Source organism: Vanellus vanellus (genome assembly GCF_965231255.1).
Source record: "Vanellus vanellus genome assembly, chromosome: 6".
NCBI lineage: Eukaryota > Metazoa > Chordata > Aves > Charadriiformes > Charadriidae > Vanellus > Vanellus vanellus.
The window spans coordinates 33,587,575-33,602,957 of NC_138911.1; the positions used below are offsets into that span (position 1 = coordinate 33,587,575).

General features: G+C 46.9%; 1 protein-coding gene across 1 annotated transcript in view; it reads right to left on the bottom strand.

The window, feature by feature from the left end:
• Nucleotides 1-5,513: 5,513 nt before the first annotated feature.
• GALNT16 (polypeptide N-acetylgalactosaminyltransferase 16) overlaps nt 5,514-15,383 on the bottom strand; it is a gene marked incomplete at both ends in the record, with an annotated part of 75,427 nt that continues 65,557 nt past the window's right edge. Inside the window, 4 exons of the mRNA XM_082484832.1 lie at nt 5,514-5,651; nt 12,635-12,751; nt 14,136-14,277; nt 15,283-15,366. Of these exons, the coding sequence (XP_082340958.1) occupies nt 5,514-5,651; nt 12,635-12,751; nt 14,136-14,277; nt 15,283-15,366 (481 nt within the window). The remainder of the gene's footprint in view (nt 5,652-12,634; nt 12,752-14,135; nt 14,278-15,282; nt 15,367-15,383) is intronic.

The window sequence follows — 15,383 nt, forward strand, 5'->3', positions numbered from 1 at the left end:
AGAGGGAGGGATACGGGAGCTCTTCAGCTGGGTTGGCCAAGAAATACAAGACGAAAGAGAAAGGCTGCAAGAAGTGTATTTGGATGCTTTCCCAAGGGAAGAGGAGCCGTTGGGTTTCCAGGTGCTTCTGCAGTTAGTATGTACTTCTAAAGTGCTGAAGAGGTCCAATTAGAGGGATGGAGATATCTACCTCAGCACCCCCTGCAGCCCAACAGCAGAGGGTTTTGAGAATGAAGAGACACTCACATACCGTCTTTGTATCAAGCAGGTCCCTTTTAATAGACTGCAGAAAAAGGATGTCTCCTATCACCTAACTTTCTTACTGAACATAACTTGGAGAACATCTCAGTTTCTAACAAAATAATCTGTTTTGAGTGCTAAAATGAACTATTTGAGTATTAAAAAAAAAACCAAACCCAAATCGCAACAAATCCAAACAACACTTGATTTGACTTTTGAGACAAAGCATTTACCAAATTTGACCCACCTGTGTGACCACTGTGGATGTGATTCTGCTACGTTCTTAACCTCCTACAAAGAAGTTACTCCCCTATAATTTTCCCCACACTTGGTTCTAGACCCCTTTGATGCAACCGTTTCTACTCCAAACTCTTCTCTACCTCATTTACGTGCCAGATCACTGCATGTCTGACCCTACCCTCCTCAGAGGGGAACCCCTCCCTCACTCATTTGTCTGTGTCCCTGTCCCATCCCCCCCGCCCTTTGGCTCTTCAGAAGATCAATATTTCATTTTCCTAGACAGGACTAATTAAAGTCTTCCCAGCCATCGTTACAGCCCGAGATGTCCTGGTTTCTAGGGCACCAAAGCGGTTGTCACTCAGGGCGTGCATGGCAGGACCCCAGGGACACAGCTCAACTGATGTCCTGCTGCAGAAGCAGCACTAAGTGAGAAAGCCCCAACTCTTCTCCTTTTTATCGAGTTCTCACAGCACTCAAACACCAGATACATTTCCAGGCAGCGCAGGGAAGCACTGGTTCCCCTCACACCAGCTAACTCCCAGCACACCTTCACCCTCCTTCCCTAGAGGGAGGCTCTGGCACAGATGCTTTCTGTAGGCAGACCTAGTTGATCCAAGTTTCAAAAAGCCTCTGTGGGTAAACTAGCAAGCAGTTAAGCCCTGATTTTAAACTCAAACCCTCCAAATTGACATTGCTGGCTGGGCTTTTTTTTTTTTTTTAAGGTGAGATTAGGAAGGTTTACCAGCCTACTTGGGAGTCACAGTATTTGAGGCTAAGCAATGCACATGCTAGGAGGCATGTGTGGGTGGTGATGCTTCCCTGCCCTCAAGCTAGAGGCAGAAGAAAGACCTTTGGGAGGCCCAGTGAGAAACAGGCAGGCTGATAGCCTGAGGAAAAGATCAGGGAGGGAGTTACAGGAAGAATTAATTCCCCCCCACACCCAGCTATTTCTTTCAGCATGTAAAAGCCAGCCCATTAACTGCTCTTAACTTTTGCCAGGATACTTTCCTGCCTACCCAGCTGAGGAGGGCTTCTTCACTCGTATTCAACTGATATGCCATCATATCCCAGAAATGTCTCTGCCGGCTCCTGCAGTATCCCTCCAGAGGCAACCCAGGAACCTATGCAAATAACTGGGGTATGTATGCCTGGGGGGACAAACCCCGTGAGTGACAGAGGTAGGGACCAGGCAAGAAAGGATGGAGGCTCTTTTCCAATGGAAAGTAAGGGGGAATAAGACCAGGCTGAAACACTTGTTTCAAAGTGGATTTTATTCCAGGCATTAAACAGATTCTGGCACATGCTTTCTTCAAGAAAAGGGAAAACAAATCTGGGCTCCACATAAATTACATCTGGCAAAGTGCAACTTACAAGTGAGTGGGGAAAATAAACCTTTTGAAATTGATTTCTGTACAACATTAGCTTCAGCTCCTCTTAAATAAACCCCCGTTGGTTCACAGCACACAAAATTACATTGGATGATCTGATACATTAACAGCTTTCTTAAAAGGTATTACCAATGCAAATGCTTTGTCCTGACAGTCTAGGGGGCTGTTTAAAGTAAACAGGAAAACAAGGGCGAGCAGCTGCTTGTTCTGACTGTTGGAGAAACAAATCACTGGGCCAAATTTGAGGGCTCAGTCAGTTTGCTTTCAAAAACCCCACTGGAGTCCTGTTCCAAAACACAGCACTGTGTGGACCTTGGGGAAAAAGCACAGATAACTTCGTTCCTCCTTCCTTTCAGTGCAAGGCAAATGGAAAGTATATTAATAATGAATTTGGACAAGATTTTGTTTATTCTGAGGAGAAGTTTGGTTTGCCCATGCTTGAAAGAAGCCTTTTGTGATGCGCCTCCTTTTCAGCAATTGCTAAAATCCATTGGAAACCCACGGCTTCCAGAAGGTGATGTGGGGGAATGGGAGAAGGTCTGCATCAGGCAACAGGAAGGTCCTGCAAGCAGTGCTTAGCTGGAAGCCGAATGTGACATTGGGGAGATGACCTCAGGAGAACAAGTCCAAAACCAGGTAGAGTTAGGGCTCTTGTAGCCCCCGACTCCAGGGAGAATTTAAGTTATTGACATCTAGCATATGGCCACCTTTTCCCTTTTCTCCCCCAGGCTGGAGCACCCGAAGAAGGAGAGTGTCCAATTTTCAGCTGCCCCAGCTCACAGCCCCAAATGGATACCAGTTCACACTCTGCCAGGTGGTGAGCAGTAGGAAGAGAGGCACAAACCAACACAGCTACTCCAGGTACCTCTGCTCCGGGAGCAGTCAGTAACCTCCAACATTGGAGCCAAGCACAACGTCAAGGGCAGTAGCCAGCGTGCTGACAAGAGCCCTTTGAACCAGGGCTGGCCCAAAGCTTGGAGACTGTATGTAAGCAGGGCTCCCGTGGTCTGCAGCAGTCAGGAGAATCGTTTGTGGAGGAGCTGGGTCCTAGGCCCAGTACGGTTATGAAGAAGGAACTGCAAGAAAGCTGCACACGCACAGTGGGAGCAAGAAGGAAGGAAGCAGTACCTGGTGGAGGAGTGAACGTGCTGTTAGCTGCAACCCTTAAGCTGCTGGAGAGTGAAATGGGGGAAGCTCAGATGGTCCACTTAGGATGCACTTTGATGAAAACATGTAATCCTTTAGCACTTCATTGTATACAGAGCTTACACACAGTACCTGCTCAATGGCCTTTTGTCTGTCTTTGCATCAACTTTTTTCAAGCCAGGTATGTGAGAACTTGACTGTTCCTGTCTCCTACTCCTAATGATGATGCTCTGGAAGTAGCATCTCCTGCATATTCTTGTTTGAAAAAGCGATTGCTAGTAGGATGGCATCTCTCCCCCTTGATGGGTCTGCCTGCCCTGCCCTCTTTCTGTTCCTGGCCTATTTTCTTTCCTTCTCTGCTCTTTCCTGGCCTCAGTGGTTCAGGCCCAAAGCATCTCTATATAGGGAAAGAGAAAACTCTGCAGAGTCAGTGCCCCCATTCCCACACAGAAGTGCAGGTGCACCATGCTGTAAGCTTGCGACCAAAGGGAACTGCCTCCTGAGTTTTCACAGTGCAGGCAGGTCATTCATCTAGTTAATCAGCGTTGAGACGGTGAGCTGATGTCAAAGTGAAGGGGGAAACAGGAAAGGAGCTCCCGGCACCTGGCTGATTTAATTTTTTTTAAATAAAAAGAACTGAGAACAGAAAACAAACCATCCAATTCTCACACAAGCACTTTTGAGCACATGCAATGTACGAAGAACAGTATCTGTTCTTTTGTCAACGGTTTGGGCTAATACCAAGGTAGGAAAAAGAATTAAAAAGGGATACAAGCATGATCAAAAGCAGCCAGCTGTTCAGAATCCAAATTAACATCCTGTTCTTTTACACCAGAACAGAAAGGATCCAGGCAAACAATTGCCTACTGAAGGTGGCCCCACCACCTGGTTCCCCTGCCAGGCTCTTGGAGAGGAGGAACGGTTTACAAAACCTAGCTCCAAGAGGAAAATTTAACAGATCTAGCAGGAAAAGGTAATATTGTGGGGATTTTTTTTTTGTTTGTTTGAATAAGTAAGCTTGCCCTGATAGGTCTGAAAACCCACACTCAGCTACAGCTGGCTGGTAACTGGGAGCAGGACTGGGATGCTAGCTAGAGACACCCGTTGTCTTCGGTATTTCCAGAACACAAAGGAGAGATCTCTCCAGGCAGGCCTGTACTGTGGCAGCATTTGTGCAAGGGGTCAGTTTCGGCTTCACCAACTAACCTCTCCAAGATGCCCAGTGGGAGGAGAGTTGGGCGTCGCAAGCGGAGCAGCCCTAGGCCTTTTCGCCTCCTCTTTCTGAAAGAGAGGGGTGAAAAGCGACTAAACAGAGGGACTGGGTGGCTTGTCATGCTGGGCTGTGTTCACAAGGGCCATGCAGAGCCGGAGAGCCAGCGAGAGGGCTGTGCTCCTGCCCAGCCAGCAGCAGGAAGCCTGCAATGACCCAGGGGCTGTCCCCTTCCGCTTCTCACAGAGGGGAACTGGGTGGGCTCCTGCCACAGGCCTGAGCCAAGTGCAGTGGAACTGTCAGTGTGTGCTGCCTACACAGCTCTGCCCATCACTTTCGGTGTGGGGTGCAGCAGGCAGCATCTGGTAGCACCAGGAAGAGCAGCCAGAGAATGGTCTCAGCTTCCCTGGCATCCCAAAGTGTCAGCACCTGTCTCTGACCAGCTCTGCAGGAGTGTGGTACCCTCAACCCAGGTCCACCTGGGCTGCCTGTTGGCTTGGATCACTCATAGAGGCGGAGCTGGCCTTCCACCCGTAAAAAACTGGAAACAAGAATTCAACAGGGAATAGTCTTCAAAACAATCCCTGGTTATGCTGCTAAAACAGACTGTCCCTTTTCCAGCTCATGGAAAAGGGCATGATGCTTGTCAGCATCATGCCCTATTTCCCAACCTCAGCCCATTTGACTGTAGGGCAGCTGCTGCGGGCAGCGGAAGGAATGGGGCCACCACAAAGAGGTTACAAACCTGCCCCCAGGGTCTGCTAGTTCCTTTCCAGCCCCTCCACTCATCATGATGATTCTTCTTCTGGGCAGTTCTCACTGAGACACACGCATGCATAAATGATGCATGATGTTAGAGCGAAAAGCCAGGGAAGCCAAAGAGCTACCAATGTTTCTATAAGCATCATTTAAGCTGTTGGACTGAAGGTCATGGACTCTAGACGCAGAGAAAGGAACGGGTGGGGGAGAGCTGCAAGGCAGTTCTAGTCACTCCATGTATTGGGCTGGGTCCTTCTCCCTCTCTGGTTGCAGCTGTGCACAGACATCAGCTACAAAGGAGAACTTACAGCAGATGGGAAGATTTCAACAATTCTCCTCATCCCTCTCTCACCCCCAGCTTCTTTTCTGAAAAGCTCAAAAACACCAAGTGCTCAGCTGAAATGGTGGCTTGCAGATGGGCACAATGAAAACATTTAGGGTCAGACATACAAAACCATTCCTCCCTTCCCGATCCCCTTCTGTTCCCGAAGTCTCATGCACAAAGAAACAAGGAGATCTCTGTGCTACCATCATGTTGCTTGTAGCAGCTCCCACTGTTGGCCAGGTACATCTGCTTGGCAAGGGTTGGTCACCACTCTCCCAGTCTGGTTTTCCAGGCAGAGACCGCTGACAAAGTGTTGAATGAAACTGCCTTTCATCTTCCACTTCTGTGAGGAGACAGAGGAGAAACATGCTGTTACTTCCATTTCACCACGGAACTGTGCCTCCAAGCTGGAGAAGAAAGGTTGAGCATAAACCACAAGGAATCTCCAACAACTAGGGACACTGAAAATCTGGGTATGGGCAGCATCTTCAAAGCACTGGTTTCCTGTATTAACGATACCTGGAGTTTGAGTTTAGCTGAATTACACGGCTAGATATTCAGAAGTATCTAGAAGGCAAACAACACAAAAATCAGCAACCAGTGGCATTTTCAAAAGCATATTATATTCACAATTTCCCTGCCATTCCTTGGTTTGCATCTCTAGGCATCCAGATGCCTGTCAAAATCTAAAACCCTTCTATGGCTTCTTTCCAATCTATAGAAAGCAAAGCATTGAAAGCCCTCCCTACATGGAAAGCAATCCATCCACAGAAAGAAAAAAATCACATGAGACTGATGAAGAAACAGCTTAACATCACTGATGGATCTCAAGGCTGTTGCAGAAATGATAGGCAAAGGAAATAAAAAAACTCCTGCAATATCCAGACAATGTCAAAACTTACCAACATTTTAATTCTTGGGTAATACAGCAAACATTGCCACATGCTGTGTGGTTTAAGAAATCCAGTTATGTTCACATGTTGCTGGCAGCTCTCCTCCAAATCTGCGTGCTGGTTATGTTTCTTGGTGGGCAGGGCAGTTGCAAAGCCCAGAGTAATCTGTTACTCCTGTATCACATATTCCTTCAAGACTAAATACCAGAGGCAGGATCACTTTGCCAGCACTGCTAGCCCTGACTGACAGGATACCGCTAGAGGAGAGCTGTTTGTGCGGCAGAAAGAAGATGGTTTTAATAGGGAAGGGGGCAGAGGAATGTAATGATGACGGAGAGGAAGATACAACGCAGTCTGTGCACTGCAATACCCTCACCAGCTGCTGCAACCCAAAGCCTGCACAGGTCTCAGAGCTATCTGGCTGTCATCTGGCAGAAGTCTCCCTGCAAACAGCTGAGGAAGAGTTAATACCGTAAAGCCGCAGCTGTAATGATGGAGTGGAAAGCAGGAGGTCTTTTTCCCTGGAAAGCAGCGCACTGTGCCGAGCTGCACAGCGGCCTCCCCACCACTGCTTCCCAGGGTCACAGACACCTCAGTGAAGAGCGTCTTGACCTTCTCCAAAGCACGCCTACTGTGCAAAGGGAAGCTTTTCCTTGCCCTCCACCATCCCCCTGCCTCTTTGTACTTGTGAATTCCCAGCCTCCTCCTTTGCTTTCCTCTGTGGATGTGCAATGGAACGCCCGCCAGCCATTTCTCCCACAGCTCACCAGAAGACCCTGCTGTAAAGGAGTATGCTGTTATGAGATTTGAGCTTCTCAGTGAATCACACCACTGGAAAGCCCAGCGTTTCGAGTCACCCCGGATCCTTATATTCAACAGAAAGTGGGACAAGGATGGGGAAGGCGGAGGAGAAACACTGCAAAGGTGACAGAGTTGAATATAAGGCTCAATTGGGCTGCAGGGAGGTGCCATGCATGGAGCTATTATAAAGCGTACTGACAGTAAAAGCCAAAGTAGGGCTCCTCATCTCATCTTACATGGAAATGATATTTTAAAAATGATGGATTCTACCCTTTCTGGGCAGAAACTGTGCTTTGCTGCCCTCCATGAGATACTAGAGCAACTCCCCTGACTTTACTTGAACCTTTCGCAAGACCCCCTCGCCTAACTGCCAGACCACAGGATTACCAAGGACAGCCTACCGTCTAATCCTGTAGGGACACATCGTATCTCAGACCCTTGAGGAGGGTGGGCAGTAGGAATGGGTGGAAAGATGAGATAGGATGCTCGTCTCTCACTGTCACCCACCCCTCAGCTGGGCAACTTAGTCTAAACTAGTCACCTAGTGACACACTTATTGGGGGTCCAAGGTACAAGCACCTTCTGAGAGGGCCTAGCTTTCTCCACAGGCCACAAGGGGAACCTGGAGAGCTAACTTTTAAATGACAGTGACGATGCCCATCTTTAGGAAAAACAAACAGAGCAGATATGTCCTGCATATGCAGCCAAACATTACAGAGAGTCCTCTCCTCTCCTACACCCAGATATTATGACTGGCCTGTACTTGGAAGGAAAGCTTTTGGAAGATACAAGCATTGCACAATCTGAAAAATTTTGGCTCAAAAATCTTCCTTGGTCTCCCTTTCTTGTGCAGATGGAGATAATACAGTTTTTGGGTCACAGCAGGCTTGGAGTGGAGATGGAAAAATAAGAATCCGTATTTTCTTTGAAATATTGTGTCTTGGTCCTCTTCCCCAGTGTGAACCAAAACTTTTCCCACTCTTTTGTAAAGCTCTCTCTCCATCTTTATTATCTATCATTGTAGAGTACTTTGAGGTGACTGGATAGAAGCACTCCATGTGCAATTACTAAGAGAAAAGTCAGAAATAGCCAGTCCTCTTCTACCCAATATATACAAGATCTGAAAGTGTTTACACCAGCGTAATTTTTCAGGGTAATCAAAAGTCCAGCGCTTCCAGAATAGACAGGTTTTCACTCCTCTTATTCAATAGTCTATATAAAGTCACATTTGTCCGCACTTCGGGTAATATGATACACTGAGAAGCAAGGTGGGAAAAATTTCCCAGTCACGTCCAAAGCCACACAGGACTTCAAATACTGTTTGTCTCACAAGAAAACTTAGTGTCCTCATTTTCAGGCTGGGGTCACATTCCTTCAGCACATTTTAATGAAATATGGCTGTTTAATAGGATTTCTCAGCATGCTGCTTGTTCTGCTGGGAAATACTGTACCAGTGTTTCTCATTTTCATTCTCTTGTTTTAGTGTCTGACTCTCACTTTGCCTTCTATTTGTCCTCACTATAATACAAATTAAAACACCACTCCCACCGTCAGTCAGAGCCAAAATCAAAGCAAAAGGCAATAATTTATTGTGCATTCAACTAAAAAATGCTATTCTCCAAACAACATTATGGATAACATCCATCTGGTTTGAAATCTAGTTCTGATTATGCAGAATAGCTCTTGGCTGGTCTTCTGCTAGCAGTGCCAGCTGTTGCTGTTGAATGATCAACAGGATCATGGTGCCAAACAGATTTTGTTCCTGGTTCCTCTCAATCCAAGGGAGAATAGTCTGACAGAACCAAAAACCATCTAAAGTCTGATCATGGTCTCATATCCTCCTACTTGCAAAGTTCTAGACTTATTTTGAAGTTATATTTTAGATACAGCTTATAATACTGTAAAGCCTCCGCTAGAGTATTACATATATGTTAGATGGACTGTTGTTAGCACTCAAAAAGAACAATGAAATTATCTGCCTTGTGGTCATGCTTAATGCACAACAGCTGTGTAGCATGAGCACAGATTCAGTATGTTTGAAAACAGAAAGCAACTTTACCATCTGCATGGTGCTGTCATAAGGTCTGAACCAATCTGCTCTGGTGACACTAAATAATGAGGTTATCACATGCCCCATCTTGAAGTTCAACAAGGCTAAGTGCAAGGTCTTACATCTGGGTTGGGGCAATCCCAAGCACAAATACAGGCTCAGTGGGGAATGGCTGGAAAACAGCCCTGAGGAGAAGGACCCGGATATGCTGATTGATGAGAAGCTCAACATGAGCCAGCAATGTGTGATTGCAGCCCAGAAGGCCAACCGTATCCTGGGCTGCATCAGAAGAAGCATGGCCAGCAGGTCAAAGGAGGTGATTCTGCTCCTCTACTCCACTCTCGTGAGACCCCACCTGGAGCACTGCATCCAGCTCTGGAGTCCCCAACATAAGAAGGACTTGGACCTGCTGGAGTGTGTCCAGAGGAGGGCCACGAAGATGATCCGAGGGCTGGAGCACCTCTCCTATGAGGATAGGCTGAGAGAGCTGGGGCTGTTCAGCCTGGAGAAGAGAAGGCTCCGGGGAGATCTTATTGCAGCCTTCCAGTACCTAAAGGGGGCCTACAGGAAAGATGGGGAGGGACTTTTTACAAGGGCATGTAGTGATAGGACGAGTGGGAATGGCTTTAAACTGGAAGAAGGTAGATTTAGATTAAACATTAGGAAGAAATTTTTCACTGGGAGGGTGGTAAGGCACTGGAACAGGTTGCCCAGAGAAGTTGTCGAGGTCCCATCCCTGGAGGTGTTCAAGGCCAGGCTGGATGTCGCCTTGGGAAACCTGGTCTAGTGGGAGGTGTCCCTGACTACGGCAGGGGGGTTGGAACTCGATGATCTTCAAGGTCCCTTCCAACTTAAACCATTCCATGATTCTATGATACTATCTTTTGTCAGAAGTCTTGCTTTTGCATCACTCAGACATAGACATGAAGTCTAGATCCAGAAAAGTCCAAACATCGTCCACCATAGACTTCTGATGACAGTGACACCAGAGATGTTCAGAGCTGGGCTTTCATCATGCCACTGTCTCCTGTTAAGATATTGTATGTGTGATGCACGTTGCCCAGGCTCAATCCCTTCCACTCAGACCACCTATTTGAGGCTCTTGCTTGCCACATCCATCTCTGAAGTAGCTCAACTTCCCTTCCTCCACCCCCGCTCAGCTCCTCTGACTTTCTGAGAAGCCCACTTGAACTGAGGAGTGGCTACACTCACGTGTAGTTTGAAAATACCAAGAGTGTTTGGGCCACACTCTCACCCATGGGGACACAGGCAAGTTGTAGGGCAACAGAGGGAGTTCATTCCCTTCCAGCTCTGTTATTTCATTTTTGCACTTTAAAGTTACGACAGTAGTGGCTGTCTCCTTGAAACTTAACATCCCAAATATCAGGAGCTAGGCTTGCGGGACATCCTAGGCAGGGGGTTTTGCAAGCTGCCAGCCCAGGAAGAACCAGACTCCCTCTCTGTCTTGGCTCTCTGTTGCCAGAAACCTGCCTTGTCAGCCCAGATATACACCTTCAGATGAACCCCATAAAAGTTGTTAGCTTCACTTTGCACTTTCTAACTGGGACTTGGCAGAGAAAGAGTCAGTTCCCAAAATAAACAGAAAAGGTTGCATTAGATGCAGGTGACCCCTCTAGAAAAGAGATGAAGGAGAGAGAATGGGATAGTTTGCAAAGATATCTGACTTCGAGCTGATTCAAATTCAATGTCAATATTAACAACTACTGTTGTGTTTATGGAAGGAAGGAACCATAACGACACTCCCCAAGAACACAACAAGCTTGAGCATTGCAAGTAGAACTGGCTTTATAAGTAGAAATCTGAAACGGGAGTTTGGGACTTCCAAAACTCCCCAACATTTCAGAGCATTTCAACCCAAATTAGATTAAAAATTCGAATACCCTTCTCCAACCTCATCCCCACCTCATCCCTTCAGCTGCAAGGTGGTTTGGAATGGCAGCTGGGATTCAAATCAGTCTCTACTAATATGAAATGCTTAAACGAAATCCTTGCTTACAGTCAGTTGGCTAAATCATTTGCTAGGTCAAGTCCTTGCTTTAAATGCAGTTTGTTCCCATAAGGTAATGGAAAACAACAGCTCACATCCTTAAGTGTGTGTGCACGTCTTTATAATGAGCCTGTATATAATCAACGCATCAAGGCTCAATAAATCCTATTCCAGCAGCAGAATGAGCCTGCTTGTGTTAGGCTGGATTAATCTCTTTTCTGACTAATAGGGCTTGCTCTCCACCCCCCTTCAGGGGACCCTTGTCCTTCCATGACAGGGGAGGCGGGGAAAGACAGCTGATTTTGGCAGCTGCTAAAGTCCTCTCTGCTGCCAGGGAGGAAAATGCTGCAAGGCACCTAAGGGGAAGCTAAGTGACCTAATTACAGAGCAAGGGGGTGAGTGATTACCGAAAGAAAAAAGAGCAGGCAAGCACAGCCCACCTGGGATATTCTTACAAGGCTAATCCGAACCCAGAGTTTTCCCAACGTATTTACAGTGACAACTCTTCCAGACATTTCTGCATCAACCAACCCTCCAGAGGAAAGTCTACACAGGTTTTCCATAAATGGGCAAGACTGGATTTCAGTGCTTTCTTTCGGGAAGAACTAAATTCAGAGATTCACATAACATTAAAAAGTACTGACAAAAGAGGATGCTGCTGAGGCCTGGTAGCAAACTGAGCTGTCTCCTACTTTTGGGCTATCAAAAGAATAGAGCCAGCACAGCCACAGATGACAGAAAATGTGTTCTGTCTTGGTGTAGAGAGAAGCACAGGAACTAGGGATGAGACAAGACCAGTCCACTGTCTGCCAGTACTGCGTTGTCACCTTTTGTGTTTTGCCAAGTTCTGATAAAAGGGCACATCCCACCTCTGTGAGGGCACCCTGGCCATTGCAGAGGCCATCTCTTACCTTGTGCTGTAAGGCAAAATGACTTATGTGTCCTGACAGATCAGGGATGCACATCTTGGAAACGGCACACGAGTCACAGCGCTGCATTTTGTTGGGAACACTGCTGCTGTGTATTTTTCCTCAGGGAGCAGTTTGGGTGGAACATACGGTGCTTTATGTCAGTCAGTATTTCTCAAATGAGTTCCACACACTCAGTTTTAAAAGTCTGTTCGCATGTCCAAAGACACCACAAAGAACACAGATCTCTCACTTTTAAATAAGTTAACAAATGATAGCGCACACCACCCTTCTCTTGGGTATCTCAAGGCATTCGCTGCGTATCTACCCCTCTCTGATGCTGTGCTCCATCCACGCACCGATCCGGCTGAACATAAACGTATCCAAGGAGCGAGGTCGGGGTGCTATTGAGCTGCAGCTAACCATGCTGCCGAGGGCCCAGGCAGAGCAGACACACACACTCTAGTGTGGTCTGTGCTCCCCGCTTTGGTTGTGTGCAATCTCATACATCTGAGCTCATGAAACACACCAGAGAGGGAGGTGCAGAAGATGGAAGGGACCTTCATATACTTTGACAGGACTAATTTTGCCCCTGCAGGCTGCACTGATGTAGGAACACTGGTATGTGGCAATGGAAGGATTAAAAACATGTGTGCAGTTACCTACCTGTCTGCCGTCTTTTTGATTACAGGCTTCCAGTGTGACTTGAGAGCCAGTAGAGAAGGAGGTAATAGAAAGACACTTGTCCTGCTGTCTAATTAGAGGGTCACTGAATACCCACTCCTTCGGCATAAGAAAAAGAAAGGTTCCATTAGGATCATAATGGTGATCAGATGGGGGAGAAAGAGTTTTTTCAACCAGGTATTTCAAAAACTTGTATCCTTTTTTCAACTCTTACCACAGGCTCCCTGGGAAGACTATGGCAGCAGTCTTCACCTGATCAGAAGTTTATGCTCAGGCTTGCTGCATCATGACTGTTTCAAAGCCTGAAGCTGTCTCCCCTGACCATCTGAGCTGTCTGATTAACCTCGGATCCCACGTAACTCCCTGCTCTGCAGCTTTACAGATTTAGGCCTACAAAGCAGGGAGAACCCCGATTCCTGATTTACATGACGCGCAGCTGCTTCTGTATATTTTACATAGCAGATATGTTCTGTAACAGGTATCTGAGACCTATAGATTGTCAAGTGAAGCAAAACGCATGCAAGCATATCCACGGGCTAACATATATCACCAGCACACATAAAGCACAAGCCACTTCATTTTTCCCTCCTCTCACTAGATGGATACCCAACCCAACCAACTATTATTATCATACTTTCCCCAAGGAAGAAATACAAAATGCAGTAAGTTTCAGAGATTTCAAACAGTAATGACATGGAACAATGAGTCAGATTAAATGGCATGTTGAATGCTGGCTGCAAACTGGTTTCCAACAGTTAACAGATGTGAATATGTATTTTCTGGCATAAAATATCTTACTGAGACCCTTAACTTTCTCAAACTGTTTCCTTGCTGCTTTTGGTCACCAAAAGAAGAGGCTGAGTGCAGATCCACAGCTAGTATAAACCAGCACAGCTCCACTGCAGTTAGGAGAGCTGCACCAAATTACTGCAGCTGGGTCTTGGCTATTTAAACTCTATTTGGGTTTTATACTGAAACACATCTCTAAAACAGCACAATTCAAGCCATCTGCAGCTACAGTTGAACTGGCAGACCAAGGAACATTTCTGATCCTGGGAAAATCTCTTAACCCCAAGCCAGGGTACTAGTCAAGCACAGCCCAGGACCAGTTCTCATGGGCTGGACAATGAAGCAGCGCACACCCAAGCAACGGTCTGAGTGGGAACAGCTACATGACTCAAACCCTGGCCATATCCCTCCTGCACAGACTAGTCACACCCCTGAGCACTCAAGCACTACCTGTTGCATTTGAATGATGAAAATCTTCCCACTCTATGCCTGACTGCTGGGTCTGTTGAGCCAACAGAGCTCTAAGAGATGGGCACAGCTTCTTTTTCTGCTTACTATTAAAATCATTATTAGGGCCAACTTCTTCCTTCATTTACCTCTGTACAAACCCACCAAGGTCAGAGATGCCTTTTCATTCACCAGGACTAAAAAGGGCAGAAGCAGGAGCAAAGCACCAAACTGAAGACTGCCTTACCTGAGTGACAGGTGGATTGTTCACTGTTCCTTTACAGATTCCCATGCCAGCCAATGTATTCCCTGTGGTGTCCTGTGCCCGAGACTCCAGGCAGTTTCCTCCTTGTTTAATTATTCCTGGAATCAGCTCCTTTTCAGGAACCCTTAAAGTAAAATGACAGTTACCTGGCACTTCATACACAGAAATGTCTAAAGCACACACGCACTTAGAAGGGTGTAACTGGCCCCTTACTGAAACACACTCCCCTTTATTTGACAGAAAATGAACAATATCATGCTAGCTATCCACTGGAAATGCCAGGAAGAGGCAAAAGACAATGGAGAACTTGGTCAAAGAGATGGTACCCTTTTGTTTCAGAAGGCATAAAGTGCTTTAGGTGCATCCCAAGTGGTTCAATGTGATATCTCTTCTGAAAGAGGCCATTGCCAGTAAAAAGCCACATCCACACTGACTTATTCTGCTTCTGTCTCCCCCTTTTTCTGAGTCTTCCAGACAGGAAAGATCTGTCAAGACCAGGCTACACGTGGACGTATTAGCCTCGACCCATGCTAGCTACAGACTTTGCTTGACTGAGATTAAAAGTGTGTTGTCAGGGTGTGTGTTAGCTAGCAAGTGCTAAGAACACAGCTCTACCCAGACCACCTCCCAGCAGAGCAATGCCACAGCATTACTGCATCCTGAGCCGGGGCAGGGGAAGCCACAGACACAGCTGGTCAGGCATTCACCTGGGCTTTCTTTGAACCACCTGCACCTCTGCACTGGGGCTGTCCAGCTCTACTTGGCTCAACTACCTCCAGGCAGAGCATACAACAGGCAGAGATGAAGCCTTAATGGGGAGGGATGTAATGCTCTGGCACTTGTCTACACCCCACACCTCCGAAAACACCACTGTTGCACATCTCTGAGGGACAGCTGTATGGAGCAGAGCAGAGGGCTCCCAGAGGTGAGAGCAATAAACTTTTTGCAGAGTTGTCGTGGTGATACAAGCCAGGAAATCACAGGAGGTCTCTCACCAAAAAGAAGAACAGAGGAAAACCTTTTCCAAGCATAAGTCTAACTTTTGCCCACTGCCGTCAAGGCTCAGCTTCTCATTGTGACCCACCTCCCAAATCCTTCAGAGTTTTCTCCAAGCAGAGAACTGACTCACTTGAGCTCCGGGTAGACATTCTCCAGATACCACTGAAAGGATTTACAGTTCAGTTTGCGTCGCTGCTCCACTCGGTCTGTAACACTGGAAACACAGGCAGT